The sequence below is a fragment of the Marmota flaviventris genome, chromosome 14 (genome assembly GCF_047511675.1).
Source record: "Marmota flaviventris isolate mMarFla1 chromosome 14, mMarFla1.hap1, whole genome shotgun sequence".
Classification (NCBI taxonomy): Eukaryota; Metazoa; Chordata; class Mammalia; order Rodentia; family Sciuridae; genus Marmota; species Marmota flaviventris.
Window position 1 is genome coordinate 56,669,005 of NC_092511.1, and position 16,581 is coordinate 56,685,585.

Sequence of the window (16,581 nt, forward strand, 5' to 3'; positions counted from 1 at the left end):
GGTATATTGTATTCTATTCTGTACATGTGCCATACTCTACATAACCAGTCTGTGTAGATGCTCAGCTTATTTTCAGCCCTTTGCACCACAGACAAGGCCACAAGGAATAACTTTGACCACACTTCCTTTTGTAGTCAGCTAGATATATTTGTGAGATAAATTCCCAGAAGTGGGGTTGCTGGTTCAGGGGGTAAGTGGATCAAAAACTATAATTTTGATAAAAATGATTAGAGTTTGTGTCATTTTATATTTCTACAAGCCATACATGAAAGAACCCATTTCTCTACAGTTTCACCACAGAGTGCTCCATCAGATTTAGGGGTTTGCCCATCTGATAGGTGAGAACTGGTATTTTCATAATTTTAATTTGAGTTTCTCCTACTATGAGAGAGGGTTGAACATTGTTTCTTATGTGAAAGGTCTGGTTGCATTTTTTCCTCTATGACCTGTCTAATCTTGTCTTGTGCCCATATTTATGCTGATTGTTGATCTTTTTCTTCCCAATTTGTGTAAGCTTTATGTGATAGGAAGAGTAGCCAATGGGAGTTACCCCTTTATATTTTGGGGAGAGTTGCCTAGGAGATGCATTGCCAGTATTTTTGCCAATTTGTCATTTTGCTTTTGTTTAGCATGTGATAATTTGTTTGTTCTAGTTTTGCTCTTTTTACTTTTGGAGGTTATGGAAATGCATGTCAATTGAATTTATTGAACTTTTCTTTATGGTCTCTGGATTTTGAACCATAGGAAGGATTCCCATCATTCGCTCATAAAATAATTCATTTACCACAGTCAAGCAAATGATTTTAATCAGTGCTTCATCTCTAGAGCATGGACAAGTTCCTTATGTACAGTATCTTTTTGGAAAATTACCATGCAGATAATCAAGAAAAGTGACAAATTAAGAGATGGTCTCCTAATTAAAAGTGTCACAGATATGACCCATTTTTGCAAGACTCTAGTCCTTATCTTAGGAACAGAACACATAGATGGAAAAATCCCATATAACACCCATGACCATTTTTTTTCTAGGCAAGTGACTCTGATGCCACAAGCCCTACTGGACTACAGCCAAGTGACCAGCATCAGGACAACAGCAAAGCCCCCAAGGAAAAGCCAGGAGATTGGAAGCTGCAATCCCGAAAAAGGACTCAAACGCTCCCTAACCGGAAATGTTTCCTGACATCAGCTTTGCAAGGTGCCAACAGTAGCAAAGTGGAGATCTTTAAAAATGAGTTCTGGTCACCTTCATCAGACGCTAAGACAGGGGAAGGGCACAGGAGAACCTTGTCTCAAGACTTGCGCCACCTCTCGGACTCCCAGAGGACTTCCACCTATGATAATGTCCCTGCCCAGCCTGGGTCCCCTGGGAATAAACCCAGTGCACTCTCTGCCCCTGCCTGTGACTCCAAGAGAGATCCTCTTGCCAGCACAGACTCTGACACTGGGCCTGCAAGAAAGAACTCTGGAGAAGAGGAAATTGATTCTTTGCAGAGGGTGGTCCAGGAACTACAAAAGGAAATAGAAACACAGAAGCAAATGTATGAGGAACAGATTAAAAAGTAAGTTATGGTAAGAGGAGCACCAGACGGTACTTGGTTTCCATCTATGGAAGCAATAGATGTTGTTCTTATTGGCCAAAAAATTCACATTATGAAACTTTTAGAGAAGACAGTAATCTAAGAGCAGTCAAGCCTAATAAGTCAAAGGGTTAAGGGAGAAATGAGATTCCTCAATGAATGAAAACCCTAAACTTTAGATTAGATTTATAAAAACCTAAATAGCTAAGCCTAAATAGCTTTACCAACATTTTCCAGATAGTGGTCCCTTAAGGTAAACAGTCCTTAATGAGTTAAGAAGAACTTTAAAAAAATATTTCATATCATATCATTTGTGGATTCTCCAAATATTTCATGAGCACCTCCTGTGGACCAGGCACTGATCTAGATGTTGGAGAATAGCACTGAACAACACAGATAAAAGTGCCTGTGCTTATAGACAGCTCTCTTCTAGTGAGGACAAGCAAACAATAAAAATATATAATAATGGGGCTGGGGATGTGGCTCAAGCGGTAGTGTGCTTGCCTGGCATGTGCTGGGTGCTGGGTTGGGTCCTCAGCACCACATAAAAATAAAATAAAGATGTTCTCTCTCTCTAAATATATATATATATATATATATATATATATATATATATATATATATATATATATATATATATAATAAAATATATGTCATGTCAGATGGTAGAAAATGCTGTCGGCCTTGGAGAGTTCAGGAAGTCAGTTAGAAGTGCTAGTGTTAAATGGGGTGGTTAGGGAAGGCCTCTCTAAGAAGGTGTGTAAGTAAAGGCCTAAAGGAGATGAGGACACAGTCAGGCCCATAGATGGGGAAAGAGAAGCAAAGGTGCAGAGGCCTAGAAGCAGGTAGGTCTGGCATATTCTGCATACCAAGAGCTAAAGAGCCTGGAGTAGGAGGAGAATGATGAGTAGGAGATCCGGGAAGAGAAGTCGGGTGTTCAGGGCACAGTAGGGTGTTGTCAGCCATCAGGAAGGCTGATTAAGATGGAAGCTTCTGGACAGTTTCTACCTCACTTAATGCTTTGTCTGATCATTGGCTTTCTGTTGAGCACAGACTGCAAGGGGCAAACGGAAGTGGGAGGCCAGTTAGGGCAGCTGGTGCTACAATCTCATACAAATTCCAAAAATGTTTGCCCACAATTTATTCCTTTGGGTAGATAACTTTTTTTTTTTTTTTTTTTTTTTACTACTGATTGGCCAGCAAATTGTTTTTTTGCAAGAGGAAAACCTCAATCTAAGTTTGCCTGCATGAGCACTAGTCATAAGATCTTGAAATGTGAATTAGCGGGGATTTGTATTTATGGATACTTCATCCATTTAGACTCAGGTACCTGAAAGGAAGACTGCTGTGAACCCCCATCCATTGTTCCCTGCAGAGAGCTCCATCAAAAGTAAAATGCAGCTCCTTTGTCTAAGAACCTATAATCAATCATCTGTGGAATTACATGCTTTCTGTGACATCTCCGCAGTGAACAAACCAGCCCTAGAGAAAGCTCACATCACACTCTAAAACAAGTGTCATTGACAAAGTAGAAAGAGAAGCAGCTGCCACAAAGGTGGCTGCTCCTGAATAGAACAGAGTCCTGTGAATCGACCTGTCAGGGGATCCCCTGTCCACAGCAGAGGGAGGAGGATTGACAGCCTACTCTAAGTTTTGTGTTTCAGAAACATCTTGTCATGGAACCCCCACAGCAATCCTGAACCCCCATTTCCCAGAAGGGGGACTCAGGAAGTATAGAAGGTTCCTAAAGGTTACATGACTAATCACTGCTGGGGCTGGGATTTGAACCCAGGTCAGCCAGGCCCCTGAGCGCATCCAGCCTCTACCTCTCCACTGGATTCAGGAGTCAAGATCTAGCACAGTATCTTGCTTGGGATTTTCTCCAATCCAGAAGGCATCATAGAACATGGAGAAGAAAATTAGATTTGTAATGAGAGAGTCAAAAGGATTAGGACCAGTTTTGCTCTAAGAAGAGATTGACAGGGATAGGTAAGGCTCTGAAGTGGGGCTGTTACATGCAGAATGGGCCAAGGCCCTAGAGGATAAAATCTGAGACATGGGCTCTGATGGTAGCTCAAGTCTCCACATAAACTTGGGCAGGCTATTCAGAGAGTAGGGAGGGAGCACCCCACAGAATGAAGCTGAGTCAAATTTCCAATCACACAATCCGATCTGAATTTCACCCCATAGGACTAAAATCTCTTCCTTTAACTTAAAAATTCAAAGTGTACACTCATTCCTAAGGGTTAATTCAGCCTAACCTGGCAGGGGGCACCTGGGAGTCTATTATGATTTTGGCCAATAATAATGAAAATTCTTCCCAGAGGTTTGGGAGGCTGAGGCAGGAGGCTTTGTGAGTTCAAAGCCAGCTTCGGCAACTTAGTGAGGCCCTAAGCAACTCAGTGAGAACCTGTGTCTAAATAAAATACAAAATAGGGCTGGGGATGTGGCTCAGTGGTAGAGTGCCCCTGAGTTGAATATCCAATCCAAAGAGAATAAGAGGAAGGAAGGAAGGAAGGAAGGAAGGGAGGGAGGGAGGGAGGGAGGGAGGGAAAGAAAGAGGGAGGGAAAGAGGGAGGGAAGAAGGGATGGAAGAAAATTCTGAGAATTCAGGAAAGCCGCAGATCTTTCACCTGAAGCAAGATTCAGAAGTGGGGATGGGGGGCTGCTAGACCAGACTTCCTAAGAGCAGTTCCCTTTGCTTTCTAAGTCTTGATCCCCCAGAAGGACCTTAATAAAGGCAGGCTCCAAACCACATTTTTCATGGGAGCAGGATGAGGAGGTATCATGTGCACAAAAGTGTTGAGAGTCTGGAATTTGGATGAGGCTTCCATACTTTCTATTGAACAGAACAGGTATAAAGTGCTGCAGAGGTGGTCACAGACATACATTAGAGATGGTCTCTTCTTTCAAAGATTTTATTATCTGGTTGAAGATACAAAACACAAGATGACATAAAAAACAGTAATGCCAGAAAGGTCACAGGATGGTGTTAAATGACAAAGGTGGGGCTCAGACATGAATTCAGATTTACTGGGGGGTCTTTACCTGAGAGGAAGGACATCAATAAGAGGCGCCTGTTGGATCCGGTCTTCTGTTTTGGAATGGAAAATGAGCAGGAGGTTCTGAGTAAGGGTGAAGGGTCTCGAATTAATACCCAGTTCCTTCATTCTTTTCTTTCTTTCCTTGTAGCCTTGAGAAAGAAAATTATGACGTCTGGGCTAAGGTGGTGAGGCTCAATGAAGAACTGGAGAAGGAAAAGAAGAAGTTTGCAGCTCTGGAAATCACTCTCCGCAATGTGGAGCGCTCCCGGGAGGATGTTGAGAGGAGGAACAAGGTCTTGGAAGAAGAAGTCAAGGAATTTGTGAAATCAGTGAAGGAGCCCAAAGCTGATGCTTGAGGGTCCCGGGAGTACCAGCGATGTCCCAGAGGAGATCAACTCTGCTCCTTTTCTTGGTGCTACCTGACAATGGAGGAGCAGAATTACTCCCTAAGAGGGAAGGGATGGTTTTGGGGGAAACATCAGTAAATCAAAGGAGTTTGAAAGAAGATGAGAGGGAGCAGGGACACCTATGATCACCTGTTGCTGTACTCAAAGGGACCATTTTATTCCACTGCAGTGGCAGGCAGAGCAAAGTGGAACCTTCTACAGTGGAAGGTGAGGTCCAGTGAAGAAGTTTGAGACAAACATCAGAGGACACAGGCAGACATCTGGTCCCACCCCTGAAGCTAGGCTGAGGCCTGAGTTCTTTGTTTCCTATGTGAAATGATTCGCTGAGTCAGATGGCCTTAGGGCATCTCTGGCAGACAATGCAATTCAGTGCTCAAGTGTTCACCCCAGAAGACTGTTTTGGCTAAGGTCACATCGCCATTCTGTCATGTTACCACGAGATGAAATTCTCCAGGAATTCTCAAACTTCACTATAGACAAAGACAAAAAAAAAATCACAAAACAATGAATTGTATTTATAAAAGCAAAATTATGAGAAAATTATATCCAAATAAAGAAAAAGGAAAGAACAAGATGGTTGCCAATCCATATAAAATCTTTATGAGATCTAGTGAAAGACCCTTGCTCCTTGAAGCAGATGCACCCTTCTCAGGGGACACAGCTTGGTGAACAGGATATGAGCTGTGTTACAGTCTCTTCCTGCCTTTCAGTGGCCCCAGTTGTGCGTATTGTGGGTTTACACAGTAATAGTCATGATTACATATATATTAATTTTCCCCCTATTTTGTCCAAATGCAAGAGAGTTTACTGACCGAGGGGCTTTCCCAGCAAAGAGCTGACTATTCCTCATCTATGTCAGGACTCAGGTAGTCCAGTTGAGCCTTTTATGGTCTTTGACAGCATTTTAGTTAGGTGGACTCCAAGTATTTTTGATCATATGCCACATCAATAGAAAATGTTCAAGCCCACATCCCTCCAAATAGGCATATTTATTTTATTTATAAATTACAGTCAACCCTCTGTATCTGTGGGTTCTACATCCATGGATTCAACCAACTTCAGATGAAAAATATTTGGGAGAAAAATTACACTTGTACTGAACATGTACAGACTTTTTCTTTTCCTTGTCATTATTCACTAATCTGCTCAGCATATCCACTGTTTGCAAAGGGTTTACATTGTCTTAGATATTATGAGTGACCGGGAGATGGTTTAAAATATCAGGAAGATGTGCATAGGTTGTGTACAAATATCATGAAATTTGACATAAGGGACTTGAGTATCTGTGGATTTTGTTATCTGCAGGAAGTCCTGGAATTGATTTCTCAGAGACATCGAGGGATGACTAAATACTACTGTATTGCTACATCATGTGTCTTATAAAACACAGGGAAGAAATTGAATAATGATGAAATTAAAAGCACAGCTTCATAGATTTCCCCAGTATGTTTTCAGCTCTGGAGACCCCTGGCCCCATTTTCCTTTCTGATCTGTCCCAATTTTACATCTTTTATTCCATTGCTTCTAAAATTTACTTGAACTCTAGAAGCCACATGGCTTAATGAGTGGTTTCCAATCCGGTCACCACAGTGAGGATTCAGCCTTCCTGGCTCATGTGCCTCCTCCGGTGTTCTTTCCCTTTGTTTTCCTTACTCCAGTTAATCCCCCTGCCTTTGGACTTATGACCTACAGAGTGGGAGGTAAGGACAGGAGGGCCAGTATTGCTTATTCCTGCTACTCAGGCCCTGCTCTGTCACTCCGATCTCCCTGAGGACCGCCCCGAAGGAGGGGTTGGGGACAGCACAGAGCATCTTCTTACAGGCCTCCTTGCCAAAGATTGGGAGGAAATGAAGTGGAACCTTTGATTTGAGTTGAGGGGTGCCTGTGGTTAGTTCTGCTAGCTTATGTCCCTATGTTCCCCCACAGATGCCATGCACCAGCTCTTTGGGTGCCCAGAGTTGGCTATGAAGGTAGCCTGTGTCACAATTCCACAGGGAATATCTGCTTGAAGGTACAAAGAGGAGGCCCTGAAGCCTGTTTTGAGATCCACATCCTAAGACCTTGCTGGGTCTGGCAGCCAGAGCTCAGGTTAAGTAGAAGGGTCATGTTTGAATCCCAACCTGCTCCTGGCCTGGTGATGCTTCTTATCCTGTTCCTATCACCCATCTTATGAGTCAGCAGAGCTGGATCCAGCTTCCAAGCACCAGACAGTGAAGAGAAGAATCTGGCTTGCTTCAGTTGCCCCGCCCACATTACTCTCCATTCAAGGAGAACACAAGAAACAGTTCTTCTTGGACTCCAGGCCCTCATGAGTCCAAGGGAGGGCCAGGCAAGATCTGAGGTCTGATGCCACTGTCCTCAAAAGGAAAAGCATGTGATGCATGACAGGGTAGCTTCAGACCTCACCTGGACCCATGGGCCAGTTTCTAGAGGGCAATTCTGGAGACAGACCCATGCCAGGTGTTCTGTTGGACCCAGGAGTTCCCACCTTTATTTTCAAAGCCATTCCATGAACAGGGCTGTACTAAATCTGCCCCCTTTTCCAGTCACACCCCCTACCTTCACCTTACCCCTTCTCCTGCCAGCTCACATGCTGAGAACTTGGAAGGTCTGCACTGTGCACTGTAATCCCCCTGCCATCTTCCCTACTAGTCTTTTTCCTTCTCAGCCTTGAGCATGCCACATATGAGGGCACATTTCTCTTACATTTAAGGCACATTTGGTGATTTTCCAGTAAGTTTATGTATCAGATGGGACAGTTTGTACTCAGGAGTGTCAGGGTTGATCCCCTCCCAATAGATTTTGGTTGGAGTCTGAGACCAAGTGCTGTATTTCTAGTTCAGAGCCTGCTGCATAGGATGGAAGCAATAAAAATTCTTGGTTTTTGGTTTGGACCAACTTCCTCAAGCTCTGCTCAGAAAAGTAAGAAGCAGAAGAGACTCAGAGGCAACCGAGAGCTGCTGAGGGGGGAGGACAAAGAAGCATGGTGCCACAGCAACCGCTGGCTGGGCTCCACCGGCTGGGAACGGGAAGATGCGCGTTCACTAACATCTGGTAAACTTCCACATTCCACCACTTCCTGTGCAGATACCAGCAGTGATCAGGTCATGTGCTTGCCGGGCAGCACAAAGAGCTCTTGGAGGCTGCTCCTGCAATTAAAATGGGATGCCTTACAAAAAAATCACATGAAATCCTTAGCATCCTGTTGAGAAGGCTGGGAGGAGGAGGGAGGCCCCAAAGACGGAGCTCCAGCTGCCACCAGCTCAGGCTGTAATTTGTCCAGTAGCAGAGAGGGCTGGGGCTGGAGGGAGGCTCAGAAGACTTCCCAGGGCAACTTCAGACAAAGGAATGAGAAGAGAATGCTAATAAGGATGTGTATCTTCTAACTTATATTTTCTTGGATGCTGGAAAACTGTCTCGAAATCATGGGATAACAGAACAGGAAGATACTCTTGAGTTTAATCCAATGTGTTCCCTTAATGGACAGGAAAACTGAGGCCCAGAGACATAAACTGAAATGACTGGTGCTCCCACTGCACAAGGAAGAGGATTTAAGGTGATTTTTGAGGGCTCCTCTAACCCACCATTCAGAGATTCTTGGGATTCTTGGCTTCTCTCCAAGGTTCTTTTTTTTTCCCAAACTGCAATTATGGTGTGAAATCCACCAAACATCAATTGCTGGATGCTTTTAGATATAAAACTTTACTCAGATATCAATTGAATCAAAATCTTTGGGGATGGGGTTTCAAAATATAATTTTTAGAATTCCCAGTTGATTTCAATATGCAACCAGAATTGTTCACATGGTTCTAAAACTGATAAGTTTGTTCTGAATCATGACTCCCCTCTCTTGTGTACAATCAATGCAACTCCCTTCTCTGGTCTTCCCTACATACTGGTTTATCTCTTGCTCATTCATTTAGGATAACACAGGTGACCATCAGCTTTCCATTGCTGTGATCAAAATACCTGACAAGAACGACTTAGAGGAGGAAAAGTTTATTTGGGGCTCTTAGTTTCAGAGGTTCAGTGCATGGTTGGCTGACTCCATCACTCTGGGCCTGCAGTGAGGCAGAACATCATGGTGGAAGGGCCTGGTGGAAGAAAGCTGCTCAATTCATAGCAGCTGGGAAACAGAGGGAAATTATAATCCAGACCATGCTCCCAGTGATTTACTTCCTCCAGCCATGACTCACCTGCCTATAGTTACCAGCCAGAGTCCATTCAAATTATTAAGCCGTCAAATGGACTGATCCACTTATGAAGCTATAGCTCTCATAATCTGATCATCTCTGAACGTTCTTGCCTTGCTTCGCACATGAACTTTTCAGGAAACATTAAAGATTCAAACTGGAGGTAAGCCCATGTTATCTGGTCAGACACACAGCACATGCGGGAAGGGACAGAACTCAACCAACTGTGGAAGGCGATGGTTTGTCCTTCTGTGAACCAGAGCCAGAAAGCCTTGAGAACTTCAAACTAAGCAACGATTTCATCCTTGACAGGGACATGGCACAGGAGAAAATGGAAATAGACTTGGAGTTGCCCCCAAATTTCACTACTACAACTGGCAATGCCCTGAGAAGAGCCAACAGTGTCCCTTTGGTCAATGGGTTTGGCCTTCTCTTCCTTGAATTTATGGAGGTTCTGAAGGTATCTCCCTTGTACCTGGTGTCTGGAGATCCCACCTTCAGCCTGGTGGAGTGGGGGATGGTGTGGAATAGGCTGACTTGAGGGAGAGTACCCGTCCCACCCTGAGGCTGCAACAAAGTGTGGAGCACCACCTCTTTCTAATTTCAGCCCATCTCTTACCCACTCCCTTGAAGAAACAGCACCCTCTCCAATCCCTTCCTGCTTCCAGATCTCCTGTCCTATTTTTTTTTCTCATTCTCAACTGCTCTGTCACCTCCAACCTCTGTCTCTTGCACACTCAAGATGAAAATGGTTGTCAAGCAAATAAACTCGGACCTTTCTTACACCTAGTTTTTATTTGAGCAGCAATTTTAGGCACTATGAAAGTTCAGTCTCCTAAGTTACACATTTTCAATGGGTAATAATATTCCCACCAAGAAGGAGGAAAACTGGTTCTTGGGAGGGTGTGTGTGTGAAAAATTTTATTATTTTCATGTACCAAACACAGATATACATCTGTGGTGTGAAAATTTGGTGGAAGAGGAGTGATTAGGGGAAAAAATGTCTAAAAAGGCTCCTTATAGGCCAGATAATGGGAGAGAGAGAGAGAGAGAGAGAGAGAGAGAGAGAGAGAGAGAGAGATCGATCTTGGATCTCACATCCCAGTGTCATAAGGTTTTCTAGAAACCATAGGTCTGAAAGTACATTCACTTCATGTTATTAACTTTGCTCCTCATCCCCTAGCTCTGGTACTAGAGATTGAACCCAAGGGCACTCTACCTCTGAGCTACATCCACAGCCCTTTTTACTTTATTTTATTTGATAAAGAGTCTAAGTTATTGAAGCTGGCATTGAACTTGCAATCTTCCTGCCTCAGACTCCTGAGTTGCTGGATTATAGCCAATACCACCATGCCCAGCTTCTCCTCACCTTGCATGACATCTTACCAATTGATAGTTATAATACACACAGCATTTACTGTTAGAAAGGGACTCTAAGACCAAATCAACCCTCCTTGCTGAATATAAGATATCTATATGTGCCTTCAAAATTACATAGTGACAGAGCCAGTATCTCCTGGCTCCTAAACTAGTGTTTTGTCCACAACTAATCAATATCTAAGCTGATTAACTCTAAAGAAATGCAACTTTCTGTTAATTTGAGGCAGGGGATAATATATTGTCACAAAATGAAGTTTAGATTGACCAAAAAATAATACATTACCAGCTGGGTGCAGTGGTGTATGCCTGTAATTCCAGAGGCTCCAGAGGCTGAGGCAGCAGGATTTCAAGTTCATATCCAGCCTCAGCAACTTAGCAAGGCCCTAAGCAACTTAACAAGACGCTGTCTCTAATAAAAACATTTTTTAAAGGGCTGGGGATGTGGCTTGGTGGTTAAACACTCCTGGGTTCAATTCCCAACAATGAAAAAAAATGTTAAAGGTTATCTAGAAAAAAATTAAGGCAGTGACTCTGCATGTTGTATGGAGAACAGTAACTTTATAAACTCAAGATTTTGCTCTAGGGCTGGGGTTGTGGCTCAGTGATAGAGTGCTTGCCTGGCATGTGTGAGGCACTGGGTTTAATCCTCAGCACCACATAAAAATAAATTTAAAAAATAAAAGTATTGTGTCCATTTACAACTAAAAAATCTTTTTTTAAAAAAAGATTTTGCTCTAATCCTATTTCAGGACTAAAGGAATTGTTAATGGGACCCACCCTGCTATTAGAAGAGAGCAGTTAGGAGAGTATTGGGTTTTCCCAACTTTTTTGTAGGATGCTGAGGATCTAACTCAGGGCCTTGCACATGCTACACAAGTGTTTAACTACGGATCTACATCCCCAGAATGTTGGTTTTGTTGGAAGGCTTCATGAAAAGAAGCAGGTTGCAAATTATAATGAAGGATATATGCTTGAAGGAACACGTACATCCAGTGTACTGTATTGAACATTTCATGACGCGCACGGTGGTGCACACCAGTAATCTCAGTGGCTTGGAAGGCTGAGGCAGGAGGGTCGCAAGTTCAAAGCCAGCCTCAGCAAAAGGGAGGCACTAAGCAACTCAGTGAGACCCTGTCTCTAAATAAAATACAAAATAGGTCTTGGGACATGGCTCAGTGGCCGAGTGCCCCTGAGTTCAATCCCCGGTACTCCCCTCAAAAAATGATCCAAATTATAACAACATGCTTAAGGGATGAAGAATGGATTTATTTACCTACCTATTTTGCAGATGATTGAAACTGACCTCAAAGATGTTATAAAAGAATCTCAATATAACAGTAACTTAGGAACAAATCCAAGGATTTTGAGATTTGACATATGAGAACACTCTCAACTTGCTTTCAAGATTGACTTTCTATACAGGCAAAAAAGTAAGAACTTGAGGACTTGATTTTAAGGAGTCTTGAGAATAGCTCTGATTAAAACATCACCCCTTTCAAACAGCCCATATCAGATCAAGAAATCCTTACTTGGATGTTATGTTACTAGGAAATAACCACAAAGCCACCATTGATCATGAATATTGTGTTTATTCATTATCCGATTCCCAGCAGAGAGCTAGGTAATGAAAGAATGAGAGTCTGGCTGGATAAGGCATGTTGCAGTTGGAGGGATAAATTGAGATTAAGGAGGTCAGCAGGGAATGCTACAATGTTGGTCTTTTGCCACCTGAGATGGGGCTAGGAGCTAAAATAGGGCCTTAAAAGGGGAAAGGGAGATGCTGAAGAGAAACTGGGGCCAGTTTGCCCTGAAGCACACCTGTTAACTAGTTGAAGTTGACACTTTGACTTATTTCTACCTCTGTTTTCTCCTTTATTGAAGTCCTCTCAGTCCTGCCTAGGCCCAGCATGCTAAATTCATCCTGGATTCTTGGCTGGCATCAGTACCAACATCATGACAATAATTACCATTAAAGAGAAGCAGATACATTTATTTCTGCACCAGGTTCTGTGACAATTATTTTATTTACGTCATCTCCTATAGCTCTCAAATCAATTATTTTTTATTATAATTGAGTCTATTTTGCTGAGGTTTCAATGCGGCAGAGCTAGGAATTAAAGTGGATTAATCCAATTTGTGTGGTGTAATATTGGCTATGCCCCTACATATGGAAACAGTGCCACATTGGAAACTATCTTTTAATGGTAAAGAGAGGAATAAAAATGTCATTTGGATCTTAAATGTCCCTCAAAGGCCCATGTGTTGAAGATTTGGTCCCCAACTTGTGGTGCTATTGGGAGCTAACAGAAACTTTAGGAGGTGGGGCGTAGTGGAAGGAAGTTATGTCACTGGGGGCATGTCCTTGAAGGAGATATTTGGACCCTGGTTCCTCTTCTTACTTTCTGTTTGCTTCCTGGCCACCATGAGGTAAGCAGCTTTCTCTACCAAATATAACTACCATAATCAACTGCCTCACCACAGGCCCCAAAGCAGCAGAGGCAAATGACCACAGGCTGAAACTTCTGAAACTGTGAGCAATAATAATAAACCTTTCCTCTTTTTGAATCCATTCTCTTGGGTATTTTGTTATAGTAACACAAAGCTTATTAACACACCAAAGATATATATATATATATATATATATATATATATATATATATATATATATATATATTTTTTTTTTTTTTTTTCTTTCCTTTTTCTTTTTTATTTTTTTAAGAGAACCCTGTCAGGGGTTTGGGGAGAGAACCACTAATTGTGCCTTTTCTGATTCAGCATCAAGATGAAGACATATCTGCAGCAGAGGCCTTTCCCACACCCCTGAGTCATACCCATTTACTTGTCTTGAGACTGCTGGGAGGCCACACATCACCAACTCCTTGCCAGAAGTTATTCATGGTCCCCATGCTTTCGTTCACCCTCAAAAGATCTCTTAGGAATAACTCTGGATTTGGGTCTCCTGGGTCTCTGGTTCCATATGTCTAAAGAATGAGTCTCTCAGATCTCCATGCTGAACTGCCCCACTTATTTTCAAACCCGCCTTTCCACTTAGAGAATTCTTTTCTCTTCCATTAGGACTAGGCAGCCTTCAAGTGGGGCATACTGGATAAGTGTGAAGAACATATTGCCAGCAAGAACTTTGAGGGAGAAAAACCTCTTCATAGGAATGGTGTGGTGTGGGAGAAACGAGGGCCATGCATTCCCCATCCTTCCCCATTGGGAGACGTGTGATAAGTTGAACACAGGCTCTGCCCTGCGGAGATGACAGCCTAAGACGCCTGTCCTGGCTGGGGGCTTGCAGCTTCTGGGCATAGCGCACTGAAGGTCTTCAGCCCATTTCATGTGATCTAACTGCTTTCAAAACACTCCTGGTAGATGAGAGCAGAAAAAGACGTGTTGCCACCTGAGCACTTGGATACGAGGCCCATGTAATGATGCATTGGCGAGAGCTTGTCCTCCGCCCATTGTGTTTTATCCTTGCTAACTTTCTGGCAAGTATTCAAAGCCCAATTTTCCTTAAAAGTCGCTCCTTCTCAGGCTGTTGAAGAGGGCAGTGGTTTGCCTGCTGGTCCCCTTTTAGAGAAAGAGCTGGGTGGGCACGTGGCCCACTCAGCTTGTCTGAGGTCGAACACCAGATGCGTTCTGTGAGAACTTGAACTTGATAAGGAGGGAACAGGAGGTCTGGATTAGGTGCTGTGTCTATTTGAAGGCTGCATAGAGCCATCCTTTGGTGTTCTCAGGGGTTAAGTTCCAGGACCTCCTGTGGATTGCAGAATCCACGGATCCTCAACTTCTTTATATAAAATGGCCTAATACTCGTATATTATCCTACTGTCATCCTCCAGTATACGTTAAATAATCTCTAGATTACTTGTAATACCTAATTCAATTTAAGTACTATGAAAATAGTACTATGTTATAATAGTAAGAAACAAGTCTGTAGATGCTCAGTGCAGATGCAATTTCTTGAATACTTTTTATCTGTGATTTTCTGAATTCACAAAAGTAGAACACTCAGACAACCAACTATATTACCTTCAGTTTAAAAAAAAAATTAGTGAAAGCTGACATTACGTTGTGAATACTGAATTGACTTGCTTATTGAAATGCTGGCTATTACATAAAGCTAACACCCTCAGAATTCAAGTTCTTATGCAGGATTTCATATTTTAGTCCAATTATGTAAATATCAACAGTTTGGCTTGCTCTTCATGCTACTTATTTACTCATTGAAAGTCATTCTTGTGTGTCTCCATTGCTTTCTGAAAGTATTAGAATAATACATCTTCCAAAGAATTTGAGGGTAAACAGAGAAATAAAATTTACAAAATTTCTAGAGCATTCAGCTACTGCAACAGCACATGCTATTCTTCCAAAGTCAGAGCAGCCCATTATTCAATCTTGAGTAACTGATCTCTATACAAAGATAATCTGGGTAGTGATGCCAGTGATACTTTACTTTGTACAAGACAGTTGCACCCCAAGGTTACAACAGTGATTCTTCCTCCTACAATTAATAGCATTTTAGAAAAGTTACATTTGACAGGGCCATTTTTTTAAAAATACAATTATTGACTGTTTTCTGTGTCTGAACTATGTTGTTCCCTGCTTTGCCTGCAATATCCTAATTCTCATAGAATATTATTAGGTAGGTGATAGTATTATTCCTATTCTACAGATGAGGAAACTGAGGTTTAGAGAGGCTAAGAAATTTTCTCAGACTCACGGGTCTCATTTCTAAAATTTTTCCATTTCAATACTTTCAAAATTGATATGCATCTTATAGCTAATTGATACATTTCAAACATAACATCTCTCAAGTGGTTGGCTACTTAAACTGAGAAAATATAATAAGTGACAGGGCAAGTATAGAAGCCAGGTCTGCTTAATGATACAATGGCTTAAGTGTCAGAGGAAAAATTCAACCTGCAATTCAGTAATGACCATAATAATAATTACCTGAACAATAGGTGTTCAATTACCTCAAATTCTTGGGGAGATGTATTCTAATACTCTCGGAAGAGCAGTAAGAACACCTGCGTATTTGACATTAATTACTCTGTTAGAACACTGGAACAATTTGGTTCATTCAATTAAACTGATCAATTTATTCTATGTAGAGAATCATTGGGTTTTTTGTTTGTTTGTTTAGTTTTGTTTTGGTGTGGTTTTGGCACCATTTAGAAGACTTCAGATTTTTCCTTTCTCCAGTGAGAATTTTTCAAAGCATATTTCATTGATCAAGCGCTCAGACCTCAGTGTATCTGCATGCAGATCTGTTGCTCCCAGAAGTTTGAGAGGCCGCACACAGAACCACAGCACCTGCTATTCTTCCAAAGTCAGAGCAGCCCATTATTTATCTCTGGCTCTGCCTGGGGATAGACCCGCCCTACAGATTTTCAGTACTTGCAGTACATCTCTAACATCTCTAACTCTACATTACATTTCTGCCTCTGGAAGATTTCTTGGTAATTCCTTAGAGAAGTGCTCACCCAAATTTGTTCTTGGAAGGCTTCTCTTTGCCAGAGAGACTCTGAAGAGTAGATTCCAAGCTGGGTGCTATGTCACACACAGGTAATCCAGCAATTAGGGAGGCTGAGGCAGGAGGTTTGCAAGTTCAAAGCCAGCCTTAGCAACTTAGGAAGGCTCTCAGCAACTTATCCAGAATTTGTCTCAAAATAAAATAAAGTAAAAAATAAGAAAAGGGCTGCGGATGCAGTTCAGTAGTTAACTGCCCCTGCGTTCAATCCCTGGTCCAAAAATAAATAAATAAAAAGGGCTAGGAATTAGCTCAGTGGTAGAACACTTGCCTAACATGTGAGCCCTTAGGTTTGAGCCCCAGCATTAGAAGGAAGAGAAGGAGGAGGAGGAGGAGGAGGAGGAGGAGGAGGAGGAGGAGGAGGAGGAGGAGGAGGAGGAGGAGGAGGAGGAGGAGAGGTATTCCATTCTCAAATGGAATTATTCTCAAATAAGTTTGTGG

At 42.4% G+C, this 16,581-nt stretch overlaps 1 protein-coding gene across 3 annotated transcripts in view; it reads left to right on the top strand.

Moving 5' to 3' along the window:
* Arhgap25 (Rho GTPase activating protein 25) overlaps positions 1-10,006 on the top strand; it is a 98,908-nt gene extending 88,902 nt beyond the window's left edge. For all 3 annotated transcript variants that reach the window (XM_027934612.3, XM_027934613.3, XM_071601664.1), the window contains exons 10-11: positions 1,030-1,559; positions 4,770-10,006. In XM_027934612.3, the coding sequence (XP_027790413.1) occupies positions 1,030-1,559; positions 4,770-4,977 (738 nt within the window). In that variant the 3' untranslated portion in view covers positions 4,978-10,006. The remainder of the gene's footprint in view (positions 1-1,029; positions 1,560-4,769) is intronic.
* The last annotated feature ends 6,575 nt before the right edge of the window (positions 10,007-16,581 follow it).